Raw genomic sequence first — 23,300 nt, 5'->3', positions numbered from 1 at the left:
AGGCACGGGGAGAGGTAAGTATCGGGCTGCCGGGGCTCTGGGGAAGGGCGGGCGCTGACACCGCTCCCCTCTCCTGTGCCCACAGCCCGGCGGGCCGGATAAAAGTCCTCCGCAGGCCGCATGTGGCCCGCGGGCCGTAGTTTGAGGACCCCTGTCCTATACCATATAATGAGCCCCACATTTGCTCATATATCCTATAATAAGCCCGACATTAACTCCTATACTGTATAATCGGCCCCACATTAGCGCCTATAGTCTATAATGGGCCCCACATTAGCGCCTATACTGTATAATGGGCCCACATTTTATAAGGCCCACCACAGTAATCCCTATAATGTATGAGGGCCCCGCACTGTTTATGGATCCCCTATTGTTTATATTCACCTAATCTGAGATTCTGATGACTCCACCAGAGAGGCTCAAGTGGACCAACTCTTAGTCACAGCTGCGACGTATGGACAGGACATCAAAGTCCCGGAGCAGCACAATGACATCAAAGCGCTGAGACTTTGACCTCCTGCGCATGCGTCAGCACCTCAGCCATTCTGTAGACCACAGGCTTAAATCGATCTGCGGTCTACAGAACAGAGAAAGGTAGTGCGGGATGATTGAGGGCCCTCAAATCGTCATGATGCTGTTTGGGACAAAGAGTAGTAGCTGATGGCGCCGGGTTTTTAGGGTCGAGCTTCCAAAGACCCTGTTATTTGCTGCTGTGCCCATTCTATGCAAAACTCGCAGTGTCTGTCATTATTGGTAAGTGTGCAAGAAGTAGGAGGTAAAAGGAAAGGGAAAGGGGGTACGTGGGTGAGTTTGGGTTAGCAGATGTCAACCAGTTCCTTAGTCATTTCTTAATTTTTCTGTTCCAAAAAGTTTCTCAAATTTTATTGAAATAAAACATTTCATACAGTTTTAGTAACAACAGAAGATGCATATGATAACAGAGGCAATCAATAATATGCTGTGATTTAATTATCCCGCATCACCAAGGTACTACATTTCCCTCCCAGTCCACGAGAATTCCAGATTGTTTCTCAGAAAGGCTGCCCAGAACCTTGATGATTCCTTCGACACTCTGCTCGACGGTGAGAGGAGCCTAAAAAACAAGTCAGGTGCAAAAACTCAATAGGTACAAATAGGAATATTAACAATATACACACAAGGAAAGCATGCCACAGATTTTAGGGTAAGGCCACAGCCCCAGTATTTTTTCTCAGGAGTGGGAGCCAAAACCAGGTGAGGAACAATCAGAAAAAAGATATAATAGAAACAAGTCAACAATTCTGCATTTATCACCCACTCCTGAGAAAAAATACTGACCAAATACTGATAGTGGGGACTCTTAGACTTACATTGCCGATTTTGATCCAACACTCGGATCAAAATCGGACATGTCTTAATTTTTTTCCACAGACCTCTCAGACCAGGGAATAAATTGGTCATGTGCACAGCCCTATAGATTGCCATAGGTATGAATTCTATTAATGAAAAACTTGTCTGATAAAATCAGTCATAGACATGAGCCCAAAGGCTCAGTTTACTCCTTTTTACCTTCTGATGAAAGCACAAAAGGGTGTTTATTATGCTCTGCGGTCCCTCCAGACTCCAAAGCATAATAAAACGAGGGCAATGAAGGTGAAATAAAAAAAAGATTATACTCTAATAGTCCCTAAATCGCTTCTGTTCCACACGTGGTACTCTGTCACTGATGGCACAAAGCAAAACAATGACCACGTAAAGCCAGGTCAGTGTTGGAAGATCGAGACCGGAGAAAAGATCAGATGGAGAAAGAAGAGGATCGGGCAAGGAGCCGCAGTGACAAGACAGGTGAGAGCCAGGCCAAAGGCAGGTGAATCTGTGCAGTCATGGCCAAAAGTTTTGAGAATGACACCAAAATTATATTTTCACATGATCTGCTGGCCTCTGGTTTTTATTAGTGTTTGTCTGATGTTTATATCACATACAGAAATATAATTGCAATCATATTATGAGTACCAATAGGTTATATTGACAGTTAGAATGAGTTAATGCAGCAAGTCAATATTTGCAGTGTTGCCCCTTCTTCTTCAAGACCTCTGTAATTCTCCCTGGCATGCTCTCAATCAACTTTTGGACCAAATCCTGACTGATAGCAGTCCATTCTTGCATAATCAATGCTTGCATTTTGCCAGAATTTGTTGGTTTTTGTTTGTCCACCCGTCTCTTGATGATTGACCACAAGTTCTCAATGGGATTAAGATCTGGGGAGTTTCCAGGCCATGGACCCAAAATCTCTATGTTTTGTTCCATGAGCCATTTAGTTATCACCTTTGCTTTATGGCAAGGTGCTCCATCATGCTGGAAAAGGCATTGTTGGGCGCCAAACTGCTCTTGGACGGTTGGGAGAAGTTGCTCTTGGAGGACATTCTGGTACCATTCTTTATTCATGGCTGTGTTTTTAGGCAAGACTGTGAGTGAGCCGATTCCCTTGGCTGAGAAGCAACCCCACACATGAATGGTTTCAGGATGCTTTACAGTTGGCATGAGACAAGACTGGTGGTAGCGCTCACCTCTTCTTCTCCGAAGAAGCTGTTTTCCAGATGTCCCAAACAATCGAAAAGGGGATTCATCAGAGAAAATGACTTTGCCCCAGTCCTCAGCAGTCCACTCCCTGTACCTTTTGCAGAATATCAGTCGGTCCCTGATGTTTTTTCTGGCGAGAAGTGGCTTCTTTGCTGCCCTCCTTGAAACCAGCCCTTGCTCAAAGAGTCTCCGCCTCACAGTGCGTGCAGAAGCACTCACACCAGCCTGCTGCCATTCCTGAGCAAGCTCAGCACTGCTGGTAGTCCGATCCCGCAGCTGAAACAGTTTTAAGATACGGTCCTGGCGCTTGTTGGTCTTTCTTGGGCGCCCTGGAGCCTTTTTGACAACAATGGAAGCTCTCTCCTTGAAGTTCTTGATGATGCGATAGATTGTTGACTGAGGTGCAATCTTTGTAGCTGCGATACTCTTCCCTGTTAGGCCATTTTTGTGCAGTGCAATGATGGCTGCACGTGTTTCTTTAGAGATAACCATGGTTAACTGAAGAGAAACAATGATACCAAGAACCAGCCTCCTTTTAAAGTGTCCAGTGATGTCATTCTTACTTAATCATGACTGATTGATCGCCAGCCCTGTCCTCATCAACACCCACACCTGTGTTAATGGATCAATCACTAAAACGATGTTAGCTGCTCCTTTTAAGGCAGGACTGCAATGATGTTGAAATGTGTTTTGGGGGTTAAAGTTCATTTTCTGGGCAAATATTGACTTTGCAAGTACAGTAATTGCTGTTAAGCTGATCACTCTTTGACATTCAGGAGTATATGCAAATTGCCATTACAAAAAATGAAGCAGTAAACTTTGGAAAAATTACTATTTGTCTCATTCTCAATACTTTTGGCCATGACTGTATATTTTTATTTTTAACCCCTTTCCAGCCCTTAACATAATCCATCAAAACAGTAGCTGAGTGGACCCCACTTTGCTGAATTTGAGCAAATCGAATCCTGAAAAATTCTGATTCTGAAACTTTGAGGAAATTCGTAATGAATTAGATTTGTTTTGTTACGCATGGATTCACTCAACTCTAGACTGCAGTATTCTCTGATGTATACCCCCGATGGAAGGCTGTAACATTATGCCACTGTATGGACATGCCAGTCAAGCATATGCCATAAAGGTCTATGGATGACTTCGACCTATGTACCATGAACTTTGTTGTTGCGTGATCGTAAATCCGTTCGTAGACACAGACCTTGTCAACTTATAAAAATCTAGAAATGCTTTCTAAGTGAAGTGATGTTTAGAGAGGATCAAATAAATTCGAGTGGTATTGAATTCTACTTGAATTTTACAAAAAAAAAGAATTCTCCAAAACTTAAATTTTTTTGTAATCCCCTTCAGCGTGGATTCAGCAAGATGGTGGTCTCCATTTTTCGAAACCGTAAAGGGTCATTAACAGGTTGAAAAATAAAAGCAACTCCTTTTACTCACCTCACCGCTCAGCTCTCCGGCCCCTCCAATTCTCACCATCACCCTTCTGGACCTCGTCGCATTTTCTGATCACTGCCGTTTGCACTGAAATCCCCGGGCCTCTCACACTGAGCTGGAACTTCTGGCTCTGATGAGGCCTGAGAGGGTTCTGTGCATGTGACTGTAAGGCCACGTTCACACGATGAGAATTTGGTCAGTATTTTACATCAGTATTTGTAAGCCAAAACCAGGAGTGGGTGATAAATACTGAAGTGGTGCCGTGTTTCTATTATACTTTTTCTCTGATTGTTCCACTCCTGGCTTTGGCTTACAAATACTGACCAAAAACTGAACGTGTGAACGTGGCCTAAGGTCACGGCTCACGACATGACGTCATGACCTTCCGCCCGCTTCTGTGGGCCTCATCAGATCCGTAAGTCCTGGTCTAAGGTGAGAGGCTCAGGGATTTCAGAGCGCACAGCCAGCAATGATCAGACGGGCGGCGCTGAGGAGTAGAGGGGTCGGAGAGGTGAGCGATGAGATGAGCATAGGGATTTTTGTTATTTTTTACATATTAAAGTTTATTATGTTCTGAGGTCTGGAGAGACCCCAGAGCATAATACGGGACATTCATTTCGTGGAGAATAACTTTTCGTGGAGAATCAAATTTCCTGGGAAAATCCACGCACACAGGTGAATTCTAATTCCGATCATTCCTAGAAATGTTCCATATTAAACGTACTGATCCTACTTACATTAGGGCCCCCAAGGTCAGTCTGAACCCATCCTGGATGGAGAGAAGTGCACAAGATACCATTGGCTTTATAACCCACAGACTGGCATTGTGTCAGCATATTAAGAGCAGCCTGCAAAGAAAATAACAATATAAAACTGGCAGAACAAAAAAACATTTAAGTTTTTTTTTTTATACCTGTGTGTTACCATTGAGGTTCAACTTTACTGTATATATGGCAAATACTCCATAAAAGAAAAATTGCTCACTTAAAAAACACTGCGGAAACAAATTACACATTTCCACCGCGCTAATCATGAGACTGAAATTTTACAAGAGTGGTTCAATTGAAAAGAACTGAGGCTGAAAAAAACATATTTTCGTTTCAATGGAATGGTGCAATTTATAAGAAATGTAATGTCACAGAAATTCAAGAAAAGGATAGGAAAAATCCATGTAGGGAAAATAGAAAATAGGTTATATGGATTTATGGGAAATGATGATAGAAATAAAAAACATAAACTATGGGAAAGAAAAAGTTATAAAGAGAATAGAGAAACACTCCGTGGCTGGTACTGTTACTAAGGAGAATTCTCTGTCTGGTACGGTGAATAGGGGCAATTTGGCAAATAGTTTTTATTGCTGGCAATGTTGAAAGGAATTTGTCATCAGAATATGAACTAGTGTTTTTAAAAAAATGATTTTTTTTTCAGATTAATATCTATATTTGAAAAAAAAGGATTGCAAATTTTATACTGGCCACTAGGCTTTACACTAGGCTTACATTTCCTGTTCAGTACAGATGATTTTTCAGCAGTCTCATTATCTTCACAGACAGAATTACAAAGACCAATAACACCTCTATATACAGTAGATAACACAGGATCCACCATTCACAATAGGTGATGTCACAGCTCACCTCCTCCTCCTGTGCAATGACTGATAACACCTCTATATACAGTAGATAACACAGGACCCACCATTCACCATAGGTAATGTCACAGCTCACCTCCTCCTCCTCCTCCTCCTCCTTACAATGAGTGATAACCCTACATAATAGATACCACATGATCTACCATTTAAAATAGGAGATATCACAGCTCACCTCCTCACCCCTCTCCTGTACAATGACTGATAACACCTCTATATACAGTAGATAGCACAAGATCCACCATTCACAATAGGTGATGCCACAGCTCACCTCCTCCTCCTGTACAATGACTGATAACACCTCTATATACAGTAGATAACACAGGATCCACCATTCACTTTAGGTGATGTAACAGCTCACCTCCTCCTCCTGTACAATAATACTTCTATATACAGTAGATAACACAAAAGCCACCATTCTCAATAGGTGATGTACAACTCATCTCCTCCCCCTCCTGTTCAATGACTGATAACACCTCTATATACAGTAGATAACAAGGGATCCACCATTCACATTAAGTAATGTCACAGCTCACCTCCTCCTCCTTTCACAATGACTTTTGCACTCAGGAAAGCATGCCAATTAAATGCTTCTATGCAATTCAATAGGGGAAGTACCAGTCTCTTGCTGCCAATGACCATGTGGCTGCTGTACAGAACAGGAATTATGAATCTAGTATTAGGTTTAGTGGCCAGTGTTAAACTGCAAAAAAATTTATTTTATTTAATATAGATCGTCCTATACAAAATAAAGACCAAACACTGTTTTCATTTTAAAAAAAATACGTTTAACATAAAAACTTGATTTTAACAATAAGTCCTTAATTGGGGGAATTCCGCCTGATTCTATTAATAAGGAAAATGTCTCACTGACACCAGTTATAGAGGCGCTCTGCTTAAAATAATTACAAATAGTTGATTATTACAGCCTTTTATTTAGTAAACATAATATAAACATAACTTAAAAAAGAGTGAGAGATGCTTTACAGCAAGTAACGTACCTTGCTGCAGCGATAGGAAAGCATCGGAAAGTGAGCGTAGCTCTCTGGTGTTTTCTCAATGGATCCCAACAGTGTGGAAACATTTATTATAGCTGATTTGCAGCAACTCAAAGGCAATTGTTGATTTTCTACTGCAGCCTTCTGCAAAAATGGCAACAACGCCTGAAAAATAAAAAGAAATCCAAATCACATTATATGCGTCTATTTCATAAATTGAATTCATAACCATATGAAATATATTGTATACTTTGCAGTGACAGGTCTACCATTGATCTATGTGTGACATGTTACGCGCATTTCATTATAGTCCATAATTAATTCTTCACACTGATGTCACGAATCACATTTCTAAAGGAAGTGCTGATGAATATGATGAGTGAATTTTCAAATCCAAAGGGAATCCCTTTGACTTTTAAAAAAAAGTTTGTCGTGTTCCTTTTTTTTTTAAAGAGTTTTTACACTAGAAAAAATAGTTCAGCTTATCTAACAGGAATGCACATAGTAAATGTGATGCTGAGTCACTACTCACAGGCAAGCCGTGACACAGGGAAGTCTGGAGGTCCGAGGTCAGATACCAGGAGGGCTCGTAGCACAAAGGGGTAAGACAAGGGTGTTGTCAGATAACAGTCTGGGGTCAAGTACCAGGAGGGTACATCAAGACAAGGCAGTACAACAAACGGATAGTAAGAGGCCAAGTCCGGGGTCAGATACCTGAAGTCAGAGAGCATCAAAAGCAAACGGAATAATCCACCCGAATAGTCACAGCAAGTCTGAGGTCCAGCAACAAGATCAAAAAGTCAGACAGAAAGCAAGCAAACACATCTAACAAAGCTAAGCTATAACTGACAATGTGCTGCTCACACCCAGCTGGCTAAAAAGCTTGCAAATGATTGAGGACGGGAGTCACCTGGGGAAACGCCTGCAGGCTAGACCAGATTGAGCAGCAGAGCTGTCAATCAAAATGCTTACAGCCCAGCATGCCCCAGGATCCGATTGGATGACTGGACTGTCACTCACAAAACCCACAGTCTTGCAAACTCCAGATCCCATAGAGAGGCTGAGCTGTCACTCACAGAGTCCCTAGGCCACAGTCAGTGATGAAACCATGGCAGTAACGTAATGGTCTCAAAGAACTAGAGAGACATTATGTACGTCATGCTCAGGTCAGGAGAGGTGTCGGCCAGTCCGTTCAGTGCGATGCGATCCTCGCACGAGTTATACGGCAGTGTGTCTCTGCCCTACGACTCATTCACACGTTATGTTTGTGCATAAACAACTCAGTGGTGTACAGAAACAGAAAAATTAATGAGATTTCTAAAAGCTCAATCATATGATGCGTTTTCTCAACTGTAGCGCATTTTTCTTTTTAAATAACCCATCTTGTCAATTTTTTCTTTACTGCAGTTTTTCAGATCAAAATGAGTTAGCTTTGCAGCCAAAAATAAAATATTAAATATACGCAGAATTTTCACTGCAGATTCTTGGCCATAGTTTGCAATTTTCGTGCAGAAAAAAAAACACATCAATAAAGCTATTGTGAACATTTCTTTGGGCTAGGGCTGCATGGTGACCTTGAGATTGCAGCGTCGAATTGCAACATCGCATTTAATGATTTGCTATGATGTTGCATTGCAACCTATGACCTACCACGATTGTGACATTTGCAAAAAGTGGGCGGATGTGCAGTACCCAGTCGCAGCCACTATTCTGTTGATGGAGCCGTGCTGTTAAGCTCATCAACTGAGCACTTCCGGCTTCTCGAATACAGCTGATCGGTGGGGGTGCCGGGTGTCATACAATCAGATATTGATGACTAATATTAAGGATAGGCCATCAATGTATATGTCCCGGAAAACCCCTTTACATTTCATACTAAAAAAGTTGATGTGCATATATTTCAACCTGTTTTAATAAACTGAATTCAAAGGGTTATTCTTATCTTAAATGGGTAAAAGTTGTAAAATGTTAAAACTTAGCTTTCCACTTTAGTAAAAATCCTCTGTGTTCTCAAGAATGGAGAGACTTTTAATTCTAAAGGTTACTGCTCATTGCCTAGGTTATAGGTGTTTTGCTAAGCAAGGAGTGTTGAGCTTACAAGCTCTTTGCCATAGAGCTTGTAAGCGCTGCTCTAAAGTTGGCTGGATCCGACCATCTTTAGGGCCCCTGTGCTTCCCCAATACTGCAGAAGTAAAGCTATCTCTAGTATTAGCATCAGAGGGCGCCAGTGGCGCAACGTTGTCCCTGGTTCGAACCGTCAACCAATGAGAGGGCAAGTAGGAAGCTCTAAGGCCGGGGAGCTCCTGAAAAAAAGAACATGGGACAAACACGGTAACATAAAATCATTGACTTAAGGTTTCAGTATTGTTTTTAAAATTATGAAAATAGAGTTTTCATTATACAAGGCTGAAAGAAAAAGTCCGATATTAAATCTAGTTTCTAAAAAAAATCGTTATACAAAAATCCTTTGGGGCAGAAAATCCCATCACTTTCAATTGTCAGTGGATTTCCCGAAAGACAGTATATCAAAATAATGAGGAAAGAAATAGTAAGAACATAAGAGACTTGAAGAGAAACAATGTCTTGGTTCCCTATGGCACTAGTCAAATCTCAAATGCAAAATCCCCTTTTTTTCTACCAGTGCTTGACGTACACAGACGCTCTCCTAGCATTTTCCTACACATGCTAAAAAATAATAATCATCTGTCTATATACATTGTATCTCTCCTGTGCGGATGAAAATCTTTAACATCTTACATGAGGATTTTTAGATTATTATTATTACTTTTATTATCTTTATTATTACTATTACTTTTTTATATTATTATTATTACTTTTATTATCATTACTATTACTATTATTATCATTATTATTATTATTATTTCCTTTCTCACCTTTGCCAGCAAAAAGGGACCAATTACATTAGTGTTGTAAACATTTGAGAAGTCGGCAAAGTCAGCAGACTCGAGAGTGCTGTCCGGCATGATCCCCGCATTATTAATCAATAAATTGAGCCCAGCTCCATTCAGATGCTTCTCCACCTCCTTTACAGCCTCGTTAATGCTTTTGGCATCAGTAGTTTCTGGAAAAATAAATAAATAATTAATTATAATACTTAGAAGCAATTTATACTTTTATTTTTTATATATATATATTTTTTTTTTGTAAGGATTTTCCTTGTTTTTGAGTTTCTACAAATAGTGTCTTCAATAAATGTTGGATATTTTTTGTATTATCATAACATTTTCTGATTTATTTTCCAGATCTCTGCTTATTGTCATTTAACAAGAACTTTCATGTAGAGGTTGGAGTAGAGCGTTCCAGAGTAGGGGGGAAGCATGGGAGAAATCTTGTATGCAACTGTGGGAAGAGGAGATAAGAGGGGAGTAGAGAGGGAGATCTTGTGAGGATCGGTGGTTGCGTGTAGGTAAGTTTCGGGAGACTAGGTCACAGATGTATGGAGGAGACAGGTTAAGGATAGCTTTATATGCTATGGTTAGGGTTTTGAACTGGAGTCTCTGGGCAATGGGAAGCCAGAGAAAGGATTGGCGGAGAGGAGAGGCCAGGGAATAGCTGGGGGACAGGTGGATTGGTCAGGCAGCAGAGTTTAGGATAGATTGGATTGGTACGAGAGTGTTAGAAAGGAGGCCACAGAGCAGGAGGTTGCAGTAGTCGAGGCGGGAAATGATGAGGGCATGCACTAGTGTTTTTACAGATTCTTGGTTAAGGAGTGTGCGAATCTGGGAAATATTTTTGAGTTGAAGTCTGCAGAACATGGAAAGGGCTTGGATATGTGGTTTAAAGGAGAGAATAGAGTCAAGCTTGCATTGCTGGGGAGAGTGAGCAGCCTATGACTTTGATGGATAGGTCTGTTGAAGGCGTTGAGTGAGATGGGTGAAAGATGATGAATTCTGTTTTGTCCATGTTAAGTTTTAGAAATTAAGCAGAGAAGAAGGATGAAATAGCGGACAGACATTGTGGGATTCTGGTTAGTAAAGAGATGATATCGGATCCAGAGAGGTAGATCTGTGTGTCATCAGCATAGACGTAATACTGAAGTTGTGGGACTCTATGAGCTGTTCCAGGCTGAAGGTGTAGATGGAGAAGAGCAGTAGTCCTAGAGCTGAACCTTGGGGGACACTGACAGAGAGGAGATTATATGAGGATATGTTGTGTGAGTGGGAGATGCTCAATGTCCGGTCTGTTAGGTATGAAGAGATCCAAGGTAGGGCCAAGTTTGTGATGCCAAGAGATGAGAGAATTTTTAGCAAGAGGGAATGATCCACTGTGTCGAAGGTAGAGGACTGGTCCAGGAGAAGGAGGACAGAGTAGTGTTGTTTGGCTTTGGTGGTTAGTAGGTCATCAATGACTTTAGTTAGGGTAGTTTTGGTTGAATGATGCAATTGGAAGCCAGATTGTAACCGGTTTAAGAGGGAGCAGCAGGAGAGGTGGGAGGACAGTTCAAGATGGACATGCTGTTCCAGTAGTTTTGAGGTATAGGAAAGAAGTGATATGGGGCCGATAGCTAGACACAAGGGATGGGTCAAGGGAGGGCTTTTTGAGGATGGATGTGATCGAGGCATGTTTAAAGCATGAGGGAAAGGCATCAGTTGTTAGTGATAGGTTGAAGAGATGGGTTAGGGTTGGGATGAAGACTGGTGAGGTTTGGGATGAGGTGGGACTTGATCGGGTCAAGTGGACAGGTGGTGAGATGAGATCTGGAGAGTAGAAAGGAAAGTTTATCTTCTGTAATGGCGGAGAAGTTGGCTTTGGAGGAAGAGGGCTTAGTAGTTATCAGGAGGGGTTGTGGGGACCGTAGGCCAAAGCTTTCTCTGATGTTGTCAATTTTCTGCTTGAAAAATGAGGCAAAGTCTTCAGCTGAGATGAGAGGAAAGGGAGGAGGTACTGGGAGACAAAGGAGAGAATTGAAAGTGTTGAATAGCTGTTTAGGGTTGTGAGACAAGGAGGATATGAGAGATGAGAAGTAGGTTTGTTTTGCAGCAGTGAGTGTGGACTTAAAATTGACCAGAACATTTTTCATTTCTGGGGAAAAAAACAATTAATGCTCACACTAAATTACAGCAAGCATATATATTGAAAACTATCAAACTAATTGATACACAATATATAACGGAAAGTTGTAAGATTTTTAATTATACAATAAATATGCTGCATATGCAGAAACCAAAATACCACTTCAAGGCCGTTTTCACTCATTTAGTATTTGGTCAGAATTTTACATCAGTATTTGTAAGCCAAAACCAGGAGAGGAACAATCAGAGGAAAAGTATAATAGTAACACGTCACCACTTCTGTATTTATCACCCACTCCTGATTTTGGCTTACAAATACTGATGTAAAATACTGAGCAAATACTGAACGTGTGAACATGGCCTTAGTGTGTAGATTCTCTCATAGGAAATGCACTAGTACTGAGTACTGTCTTGATCACATACCTAACTTTATCACAACCACTTTTGGATACTTTTCAGCAAGTTCAATCAGCTTCTGTGGAAATAAAGATATTTGGTTAGCTCTGACCGAGCACATATGAAGCAGAACGATCTCACCGATAGGTCAGACCTGTGTGAGCGTAGGGGGAAGAATCACTGACAAGCTTCCATACTTCTTAGCAATCTCTTCCCTGCACTCGCCCGCTGTCAGACTTTTGTGAGTGCAGGGAGCATACATTGTGCACACTGGGGGTGGGGAGTTGGGGGAACTCTTATGCTCAGCAAGCTGATCGGCCACCAGGAGGACAGAATGGAATAAAGTCAGGGGGCGTTATGATGAAATGAAAGCATGAAAGCTTGTTATTTTTTTAAATGGAACATCATTTTTAATAACTGTAAATTAGAAAACCATTTTTTCCACCTTTTCTGCTTAGTTAATTGCATTCTTTATGGTGGCACAACCCTTTAACTAACCAGATGCACTAATAAATCATCTGCTGCATTACTTGCCTCTGCTTTCATACAGGCTATGACAGCTCCTTCTGAGTGGCTGTTCTCTCACTTCCTGTTGATGTTTGATTTGTCGGAAGGTGGAGACAGTGACACCAGCGCTGATTGGGCTCAGGGCTCGTGTGACGTAAAAACCTCATGTGAGCCCATAGGAGAGCGAGTGCCAGCACAGCTGTAACAGCACCGGCACGGGAGGTGAGTATAAGTGTTTTTATTTTAACGGGGGCAAACAGTCTGATTGAGAAGGAGTTGTCCGAGTAGTGGACAACCCCTTTAATCAATTTGCTCATTTTTACCAGTATTTCTTAAAACAATTGTGGCGCCCCTGAGGGTTCAGTCGCCACAGGGGTACTGCACCTCAGTAGAGGTGTGGTATCTCCTCTTCCAGGTAAGGATGGAGCACTTCTCAGGACCCCACTTCACCACTCAACACTACACCACACCAGTCCTGAAGGGGACCTAAATGCACCAGGGTGCTGCCCCGGCCCGGGATAAAGGAGATGGGGGGAACCAAAGATAGGGGGAACCATGTAGTGGGTGAGGGTGGAGGACACACTTTTAGGAAACACTTATTCTTTCATATTTAACCAACGGCCATCTTAAGTTCAAGGTCTTTGATTGTGATCTTCGTCAGTGATTGTGGTCTTCCTCTCTGATTGCGGACACCCGCCAGAGTTCAGCATAAGGCCGCAGCCGACTGAAGATACACGGTCCTCTTTCTCTGGCCTTGAGACGAGGAGCGGGTCAGAGTTAACCACTGTCTGTACCCGGTCAAGGTCCTTACCTAAGAAGACCTTGGAGGGGAGCAGAGGAGATAGGCTCCACAGGCAAAAGGATCCCAGGGGGATGCGGACGGAGTGGCCTACGCCACCTGTATTCTCTATTCTGGCCTAGTCAGAGGGATTCCTGCTGCAAGAGGGGTGACCGGCCTCCGATATCTGACTTTGTTACTTCACGTCTCAGTCAGAAAAGCCCAGAGGCTTAGTGGATCCCAGGAGGGATACGGACGGAGCGGCTTACGCCACCTGTATCTCTTACACTGCGTTTCTCCCGTGGGACCCGGCCTTACACCTTGTTCGAACCACACAAACAGTCAGGAGAAGACTTAGTGGGAGAACCTACCAAGGAGAGGAACACACACCAGAGGGGTCTCGACAGGTGCTCCTGATCTACCTGGAAAGTGCTGGACCCCCTTCCCGGTGGCCGCAGTACGCCGTGAGGAGCAGAGGGAAGCTTTGCGGCTAAAGTTCATCTGAATGTGAGTAAAAACCCTGGGTGACTTCACACCCCGCTTCAGCCTGTTATTTCCTGCACGGCACTGCACCCACCATTCTTGCTCACACTGCCCTGAGGCCTGCTCCGCCTGCGGGGAGCCGTCCCATCTTAGCTGCCAGTAACACCGGCCTCAGAGGACTGAAGCAGCGCTGGTGCTCATCACCAGAAACCGTAGGTGGCGTAGTTGAAAAATACCACTCTTACCTGAAAGCCCATTAAAAATCTTTTATGTGACCGCCCTGGGCACGGACCGGGTCCAGGCCACGACTGCCTCCCCCGTAACACCTACACTGACCCGGGTCCGAGTAACCCCATTTCTCAGGGCGGGCCTCACACAATAAAAAAGGACAAAATAGTAGATATTCTGGCCCAAAATTCTGACTTAAAGGGAATCGGTCAGTAAGATCCACCCCGCTAAGCAAGTCATAGTAAGTTGAATAAAATGATACCATGATATCTGTGATCTGATATCTTATTCCAGATAAATGCACTTTTTTCTGATATGTAAATAAGCTGTTCCACGCTATGGGCAGGACATAAATCTCCCCAAGAATCTGCCTTGAGAGCTTATTTTAAATAGAAGGGGGACGTTACCAATGTAATATTCAATGGCCGCTCTCTGCTCTTCTGATCTCACTGCAGAGCTGTGTGTGATTATACCTGACACATCTGCAGGTTCCTCACAGTGCTTCATCTTCCCTCTCAGAGGCACACTGAATTGCAATACAGCAGAGCTGTGAGAGCTGCAGCTGTGTTTGTAAGGAGCCAAAGTTCAGTTCTACTGTTCCATTTTAGTTACATGTCTCACACTGGTAATGTGGCGCCCCTGAGGGTTCGGTCGCCACAGAGGTACTGCATCTCACCCAGAGGTGTGGTATCTCACTCTCAGGTAAGGAAGGAGTACAGCTCGGGACCCTAACACCTGCATCCAACACATACCCGCAGTGGGGGTAGGGCGAGATTGCTCCTAAGGGAGAGCACAGTCCCGGGTCCCTAGCTGTTGGGATGAGCTATGTAGTAGGTGTGGGTGGAGGAAGCAGCTTAGGGGAGCACATGAAGAAAGGTATAAATAGAGTAGCCATCTTGTTTAGTCAGATCAGTCTGAGAGGAGAAGTAGTGGGAGCAGGAGCTCTGCTCAGGAGGAGGGCCTGAGGAGAGGCCCAGGACTGAAGGAGAAGAAGGAGAGGAGCAAGAAGGGCTCCAGGAACGAGGAAGGGACCCCAGGGGTACGGGCAGTGCTGGAGGCCACCCGTAATCCCGAATCTACCAGGAGGTGGAGGGGTCAGGTCACACAAAGGGGACCGTTCCCCCAACTAGCAGAGCACTTTATGTCTCAACTAGAAACCGGAGGCTGCAGTATTTCAAGTCCTGCAGCCAACAGTTCATGTCAGTCTCACCAAGAAGGTAGCTATAGAGGACCCAGGGGACGGAACAGATGTCGCCCGACAAGGCCCGCAGGTACCGGATTGGGACACTTGGTATGAGGTGCAGGGAAACGGCCAGAGAGAGAACACACAGAAGGGGGTCCCGCTAAGTACTCCGGAGATATCTGAAGGTGGACTGAACCCCTCCCTGAGTAAGCACAGCACGACGAGGGAAGTTACAATGGTACCTGTAACTTGGACTGCAATAACCGTGAGTAAAGACCCTGAGGACTGCACTCCACTGTCTCTGTGATTATTATCTGCGCCCTCACCCCTGCACTACAACACCCAGCATCACCTATCACATCTACACTGCCCTGAAGCTAAGCTCTACCTGTGGAGAGCCACACCTGCTTTGCTGCACTAACATCAGCTCCAGAGGACCTGCTCCGCAGCGGTGGTTCCCTTTAGCCACATACCACAGGTGGCGTCACGAACCTTTGTACATAAAAACTATAAAATCCCCTTTTTACTGACCGCCCTGGGTCACGGACCGGATCACCGCCACTGTGACATCTCCCCAAGCAACGACCGGCCCGGCACCGAGTACCCCACGGCCCAGGGGGTGCGTCAACTTTGGCGTCACGAACAGGATATGAACCCACCCGTTATTACCGGGTATTGTGTGCCTAGAAACTGTGTTTTATACTGAATGTGGCGCCCGCCCCAGAAGAACGGGCGCCATTATGTGTGAACCAAAAGACAACAAGAGACCGCCTCCCATCGTGGGCCGGGTCCCAGAATGGCGCCAAAAATGGAGCATGCCCCAAGCAGCAGTGACCATGAGCGTGGAGGTGTCCATCAAGGTGGGGGAGCTGCCCCCAGGTGTGGCCGACAGCCAGCAGCCATGGGACCGCCCCCGAAAGGAGAGAGGAAGAAAAAAGGAAACTGGAAGACAGGGTGTGGTCTTAAGAAGACCAGACAGACCACACCCGGTAGGCAAGATGGAAGGAGGCGAGCCTGGAACTCCAGCCTGCGGCCTGCAGCAAGACAAGACACCTCTTACCTTGGGAGAGGTGATTGACGCACCCCCAGGGCTGTGGGGCACTCGGCAGCCGGGCCTCTGTGTATGCCGGTAGGGGAGTATCACGGTGGCTGGCCCGGTCCGTGACCCAGGGCGGTCAGTGCAAAGGGGGATACTTTTATATGGGGTTTTTGGGATTGTTCGTGACGCCACCTGTGGATTGCGGCCAAAAGGAGCCGCCGCTGCGGAGCAGTCCTCTGGAGCTGGTGTTACCGCAGCAGGGGTGGTGTGGCTCTCCACAGGTAGAGCAAGCTCCAGGGCAGTGTAAGAAAATGGTGGTTGCGCTGGGCGTTGTAGTGCAGAGAGGGAAAGATGGCGCAGATTAAAGAATGGACGGAGGCAGTGGGGTGCAGTCATCCGAGTTTTTACTCACAGTTCTTATGACGGTTCCACAGGTGCACGGTACAGGTGTCAGCCTCCCACGTCGCGCTGCATTCACCAGGCAGGGGTTCAGCACTTCCTCAGGCAGGTTAGGCATACCTGACAGAACCCCACTTTCTCATGTTCCTAGCTAGACCGTCTTCACGCTGGGTCTTTCTCCCTCCTGCCCTGCGCTTCCCCACTGTGAATCCTGCTCGGGTGCTCTGAAGTTCCTCCTGTCCGTCGGAGTTCACAGACCTGCTTAACCCTCACGGGGATTAGAATGAGGCTTCGGCAACTGACTATAGAAGCCAGAAGCCTCCGGTTTTCCCAGCCGAGACCTGGAGTAACACGGCTGGACCAGGGGCCGGTCCTCTTCTTGCGGCCTACGATCCCTCTGTCTTCTGACAGATGCGGGGCGTACGGGTGCCGTCCTGCACTCGCCGTGCCCCCTGGGATCCCTTCTTAGAACGGAGCCTACTCCCTGCTCCCCTCCTGGGCCTCTGTCACTAGGCCCTAGTTGTAGAGCAGAGCTCCTACTGAGACTCTGCTCCCGGACTGTTCTTCTGAACTGTCCCCTCACTACTGAACTCTCACTGATCTGCCACCCTAAGATGGCTTCCCTATTTATACTACCAAAGTGCTCACCCTAACTACTTCCTCCACCCACACCCACTACTGGTTCCCCCTACCTTTGGTTCCCCCCACTCCAGCCAAGGACAGGGCTCAGCAGGAAAACATATTGCATCTTGCCCCTCCAGCCGGCCTGGAGCAGTGTAGTGTTGGATGCAGGTGTTGGGGTTCCCGGCAGCACTCCCTCCTTACCTGAGAGGAGACACCACACCTCTGGGTAAAGTGCAGTACCTCTGTGGCGACTGAACCCTCAGGGGCGTCACATGATCAGTAAGCTGTCCCTGGAGGACGTGGAGTTCCTCCACACAGAAATGTGTGAGCTAAGTCGGCGGGTGGGAGAGGCCCAGCAAACAGCCATCGCTGGCTGGAAAATAGAGGTGCTAGAGAAGATGAGAGCGAGACGGCAGCAAGCACCGGAGTCCACCGGCAGCGCCCCAGCCCTGGCGGAGCCTAACCAGGACCAGGAGGCAGAGAGCAGCACAGGAGCAACAGCGGGAGCAGGTAGGAAGAGTTTCCCTGTCCCGGGCGCAGACCGCGCTGACTTGCTCCTGGGCCCCCTGGCGGCGCCTCCATACCCCGGTGCGCATGTTCCCAACCTGCTCCAAAGCCCAGAATCTTCTACACCGGGTGCCTGCTCCGCCGACCCGCTCCTCGATCCCCTGGTGGAATCCCCGTACCCGGGCGCCTGCTCGGCTGACCTGCTTCTGGGCCCCCTGCCAGAGCCACCTGCTCCCGCACCTGAGTGGGCACATGGAGGCCCCACTTATGACTGGTCCTCCAGGAATGAGGACCAGCAGGGAATCCCTCTGACGCCCACACCTGCACCCCCGGTCGCCTGCCCAGGAGGAGAGGAGTTTCGGTGGGACGACCGGGTAGGGGACCTCATGGGGTTCACGTGGGAGACACAGGCCCTCCGGAGGGAAGAGCACTGCAGGAGGGAGCTCCTGCAGTTGGAAAAGGAGCGATATAACCGGCAGATGCGGTGGGAGCACATGGAGGCCCGAAACATGGCGGCCAAGGCCCAGGCCCGCTAGGCAAAGTCCACCACACCCAGTCCCCGTCAGGAGGGGATAGTGGTCATATTTGACTTGAACGCTGGGTGGGGCTTTGTAAAGGAGCCCCACACTGATAGGGACGTGTTCGTCAACTGGCGGGATGTGGAACCCCACCTCCAACAGGGGCATCCTGGCCGGGACCTATACCCCGGCGACCATGTCACGTTTACGTGCCACAAGGGCGAGCACGGGTGGTATGCCCTCCAGGTGTACCAGGTGGCAAGAAGAAGGGACATGCCCCCGCAGCACCAGGCTGAAAACCCGGCTGGGTCAGCCTGTAAAAATCAGGAATTTCCTCCCCGGAGGGAGCCCTATTGTTAAACTGTCTCATCACAGAAACTGTATATAGTTGCCAGTAAGGTACAGAAAGTTTGTGTTCATTTAGTTACTCGGTAAGGGTATAGAGACAATTGGTTTATGGACGGTGAATAACCGAAAAACTTTTATTTGTAAATAGTTGCACTTCTTAAAGTGCCCCTTATTGGTTTTATACATACAAAGCTGACCTCAGAACAAAAACCCGTTTGGCATGGCAGAAGACGTGGTCCAACACCTGGATCATCGATGCCCTGCAGCCACGTCCAGGGCCTACGTTGAGGGTTTTCGGGCGGGTCCCTCATGTTCACTGAATAGCACCTTGTTAAAAAAGGAATGGACACCCGGTTGCAGGTCGTGCTGTAGCCTGTTGAAAAATGTTTTATGAGAAAAATGTTTTTTAAAAAGTCTTAGAATGTTTTGATAAAAACGTAACCAGTAACGTTCAAGAAGAAGTGCCTCCCATAAAGGGAAGAAATGTTACGTTGTATGATCTTATATGTGATGCATCAAAAATTTGCATGTCTGTAACATACCATGTTTTTACTCTGTTCCAGCCCGCGGACGTGCTGTGTTTTGCCAGGGGGGTATGTGGCACCCCTGAGGGTTCGGTCGCCACAGAGGTACTGCAGCTCACCCAGAGGTGTGGTATCTCACTCTCAGGTAAGGAAGGAGTACAGCTCGGGACCCTAACACCCGCATCCAACACATACCCGCAGTGGGGGTAGGGCGAGATTGCTCCTAAGGGAGAGCACGGTACCGGGTCCCTAGCTGTTGGGAGGAGCTATGTAGTGGGTGTGGCTGGAGGAAGCAGCTTAGGGGAGCACATGAAGAAAGGTATAAATAGAGAAGCCATCTTGTTTAGTCAGATCAGTCTGAGAGGAGAAGTAGTGGGAGCAGGACCTCTGCGAGAGCTCTGCTCAGGAGGAGGGCCTGAGGAGAGGCCCAGGACTGAAGGAGAAGAAGGAGAGGAGTAAGAAGGGCTCCAGGAACGAGGAAGGGACCCCAGGAGTACGGGCAGTGCTGGAGGCCACCCGTACACCACCTGAATCTACCAGGAGGTGGAGGGGTCAGGCCACACAAAGGGGACCGGTCCCTCAACTAGCAGAGCACTTTATGTCTCAACTAGAAACCGGAGGCTGCAGTATTTCAAGTCCTGCAGCCAACAGTTCATGTCAGTCTCACCAAGAAGATAGCTATAGAGGACCCAGGGGACGGAACAGACGTCGCCCGACAAGGCCCGCAGGTACCGGATTGGGACACTTGGTATGAGGTGCAGGGAAACGGCCAGAGAGAGAACACACAGAAGGGGGTCCCACTAAGTACTCCGGAGATATCTGAGGGTGGACTGAACCCCTCCCTGAGTAAGCGCAGCACGACGAGGGAAGTTACAATGGTACCTGTAACTTGGACTGCAATAACCGTTTGTAAAGACCCTGAGGACTGCACTCCACTGTCTCTGTGATTATTATCTGTGCCCTCACCCCTGCACTACAACACCCAGCATCACCTATAACATCTACACTGCCCTGGAGCTAAGCTCTACCTGTGGAGAGCCACACCAGCTTTGCTGCATTAACAACAGCTCCAGAGGATCTGCTCCGCAGCGGCGGCTCCCTTTACATAAAAACTATAAAATCCCCTTTTTACTGACCGCCCTGGGTCACAGACCGGGTCACCGCCACTGTGACATCTCCCCAAGCAACGACCGGCCCGGCACCGAGTACCCCACGGCCCAGGGGGCGCGTTAGTAACATTCCCTTTTATTTACAATAACCTCTGGGGGCAGATTCTCAGGGAGATCAATATCCGCCCCATTGATCTTAACAGCTCATTTACATATTAACAAAACTGTGGATTTCTCTGGAATAATCCATCAGATCACGGATGTCTAGGTATCATTTTATTCAGCTTCTTATGACCTACATGCCCATATAGAGGGCTCAGAAGGGTGCATTCTACTGACAGATTCTCTCGAGTATTTTTACTAAAATTCCAAAATCGGCAGAGATGAAACAAGATAGGTTAATTGGTTCCATGTTACAAAAGGACGAAAAAGTGTTTGTTGTCCTTTTCTGATAATAGATTAACTTTGGCTAATCTGTTCCAGTTTTCCAATTAGAAACACAGGAAACACAAGACATATTGAATTTTCAGGGAAAATGTAACATAATCCATGCAATACAGAAAGTCATACATGGAGCTGGGGACCCTCTCTCCTCTAAGACTCCCCTCCTGTGGCCAAATTTCTACTGACATTCATAAGGTTCTTTGAACAGAATTGAACTGTTCTCTTCGAATGTAAGTACAATTTACCTTATTCTGACGAGAGCTGGGGTCACGACAAGTTGCAATGATTTGTTTTGGTGGGTTTCGTTGCTCTATGAGTTGACGGACAAGTTCATATCCAATTCCTCGATTGCATCCCGTAATGAGAATTCTTGCAGGGGCCATGTTTCCTTCTTCCGAGTCAATGATTGAAGGGGTGTGATTTGGCCGCTTATAAAGACTCGAAGCAGTGAGTGAGTCAGGAAAAGTGTGTATTTACTTGTCGGGCTAGGAGTGGTTATAGAACCAGCCTCAACTAGTGTAAAATCAGTGTTCACAGTGACTTTAGAAAATTATTTAACCATTCAGGTTTTCAACACGTGCTTTAGGACTGCAGCACTTCTGGATTTTATGTAATGAAAGTTTCCAAGAAAGATACAAAAAAAAAATGAGAGTTGCAACTCCAAAACGTTTGTCACATGAGAATATATTATCTAATCGTGTTTTATAACATGACTCAACCCAATTAATAAGAGATGTTTGTGATACTGAACCTGGTAAAATTCTTTTATGATTTTTCTTTAAAAACGACACCCAAAAATGACTATAGTGACTGTGATGCAGGAGTCCGACCAATGTGGAGGGAACATCGTCAGGTTAGACAACTCAACATGAGTGACTTTTTGCAAACTCACATTCCCGTCATGACTGCTTGATTATTTTTGTGGCAAAATAGGAAACAGCAAAATGTAAATGACTTTCAGAAGGATTTGAAGCTGATCTGCTCCAAAATCCACCACAAAACCATTTCAAATACGATTCAAAGATTCTCCTTAATTTTTTTTTTCCATGAAAAATCCCAAAAATTCAATGAAAGGGTTTTTTTAGCATTTTTTCACTTCCAATATGCAAATAGCCTCTTCAGAGAGGAACAGGCCTTGAATTTTAACTGTTGTAGCAATCCTAAAACTCAATATTGAACCTTGATGAGCCTTGCTACATGATTTGGAATAAGAAGCCAAACCAGACACTCTATTTGTAGACACGTGTTTCTGGACGTTTGCCCCTCATCAGTGCAAAGCATGTCACAGGCCGCTCACTTAACCAAATCAGACATCCAGCTTTGGACTGATGAGTGGCAAACACCCCTAAACACATGTCTGCAAATGGAGTGTCCGGTTTTTCTTTTTATCCTAAGTCTTGTGGCAAGGCTCCTTAAAGGGTCGATATTGACTTTTAGAACTGTTATATACAATAGGTGGCACTGGAGTTGAAGTCTTTTTAAAAATGTAACTTTCAGTTAGTCACACCAAAATACTTACACTATTAGTCGCATGGGGTCCATGGGGCCCCAGTTTTCATATACAAAAATAAGCAATAATTTGTACTTTATTTAGGATGTAAAGGGTAATGTTTCTCCTTGTGGAGAGTTACATGCCTGGCATATCAATGTAAGGAGGGTTATACGCCATGCAATGCTCCTCTGGGAAATTAAATATACAGGCATGTCAATCTCCACAAGAATAAATGTTACCCCTTAGATCCCAGTCTTAAGTCTATCATACAGCCAAGTCAGATCTCATACTTTGTGTAACATACCTGGCGGCGTCCTTGCATGGTCCATCTCCCACTGTGCAAGAGCGCGCACTTGATCTCCAGTCCAGAATGTCTCTCTGGCTTCCCTCCATGCTGTCTGTTTATGTCTGTTTCTGCTGCTTAAGGGCAGCGCCCGATCACTTCCTGCTTTTTGTACCTGCTGTGGGTCACACCCCTTGTGCGTCCTCAGCCTATTGCTGTCTGTCACCTGGTATATAACCCAGCTGCTGCAATCAATCCCTGCCTGAGCATAGTGTTTCATTCAGTGTGTGCTTGCACTCTGAAGGTGCCAGGTCCCGTTCTTTGTCTCCTGCCTTTCGGTATCAGTTCCCGTGTCTGAACTGAGTCCTGTCTATGTCTCCTGCCTTGCGGTATCAGTTCCCGTGTCTGAACTGAGTCCTGTCTTTGTCTCCTGCCTTGCGGTATCAGTTCCCGTGTCTGAACTGAGTCCTGTCTATGTCTTCTGCCTTGTGGTATCAGTTCCCGTGTCTGAACTGAGTCCTGTCTGTGTTCTCTTGTCTGCCTATCCTGGAGGCTGTATTTCCAGGCCTGTCTGACCCGCTCCTGTATCTTGTCTGTCCTGTCTGAACACGCTCCTTGCCTGTTCGTCCCGTCTCTCTGGGGGCCGTATTCCCAGACCCGCTCCTGTATCCCGCTGCAGTGTCGGTCTCCTCCGTACACTCAGTTCCAGTCTGAACTCTCTCCTATCCTTTACCTGTTTTGCCTCTATGTCCGT

At 46.0% G+C, this 23,300-nt stretch overlaps 1 protein-coding gene across 3 annotated transcripts; it reads right to left on the bottom strand.

The window, feature by feature from the left end:
* Nucleotides 1-844: 844 nt before the first annotated feature.
* LOC141173843 (C-signal-like) lies at nucleotides 845-22,600 on the bottom strand. 3 transcript variants are annotated; one of them, XM_073658321.1, is made up of 6 exons: nucleotides 22,568-22,600; nucleotides 12,108-12,159; nucleotides 9,546-9,733; nucleotides 6,655-6,816; nucleotides 4,746-4,856; nucleotides 845-1,093 (listed from the first exon to the last, which is right to left on the bottom strand). In XM_073658321.1, exons 1-6 carry the CDS (start codon nucleotides 22,583-22,585, stop codon nucleotides 980-982), a joined length of 645 nt encoding a protein of 214 aa, XP_073514422.1. In that variant the 5' UTR covers nucleotides 22,586-22,600; the 3' UTR covers nucleotides 845-979. The 3 variants fall into 3 exon arrangements, with proteins under 3 accessions (XP_073514422.1, XP_073514420.1, XP_073514421.1); XM_073658319.1 differs by lacking the exon at nucleotides 22,568-22,600 and adding an exon at nucleotides 21,017-21,235; XM_073658320.1 differs by lacking the exon at nucleotides 22,568-22,600 and adding an exon at nucleotides 18,892-19,020.
* Nucleotides 22,601-23,300: the final 700 nt, after the last annotated feature.

The sequence above is a fragment of the Phyllobates terribilis genome, unplaced genomic scaffold, assembly GCF_046119375.1.
Source record: "Phyllobates terribilis strain yellow unplaced genomic scaffold, ASM4611937v1 Scaffold_13__5_contigs__length_258822181, whole genome shotgun sequence".
NCBI lineage: Eukaryota > Metazoa > Chordata > Amphibia > Anura > Dendrobatidae > Phyllobates > Phyllobates terribilis.
This window is presented reverse-complemented; position numbering and strand designations above follow the sequence as displayed.

Coding starts and splice junctions, on each gene's coding strand:
- LOC141173843 (XM_073658319.1), bottom strand. CDS start 21,154: ATGGCCCCTGCAAGAATTCTCATTACGGGATGCAATCGAGGAATTGGA. Junction 12,160..21,016: donor CCAGCTCTCGTCAGAATAAG/GTAAATTGTACT, acceptor TTATTTCCACAG/AAGCTGATTGAACTTGCTGA. Junction 6,817..9,545: donor GTCCCTTTTTGCTGGCAAAG/GTGAGAAAGGAA, acceptor TTTATTTTTCAG/GCGTTGTTGCCATTTTTGCA.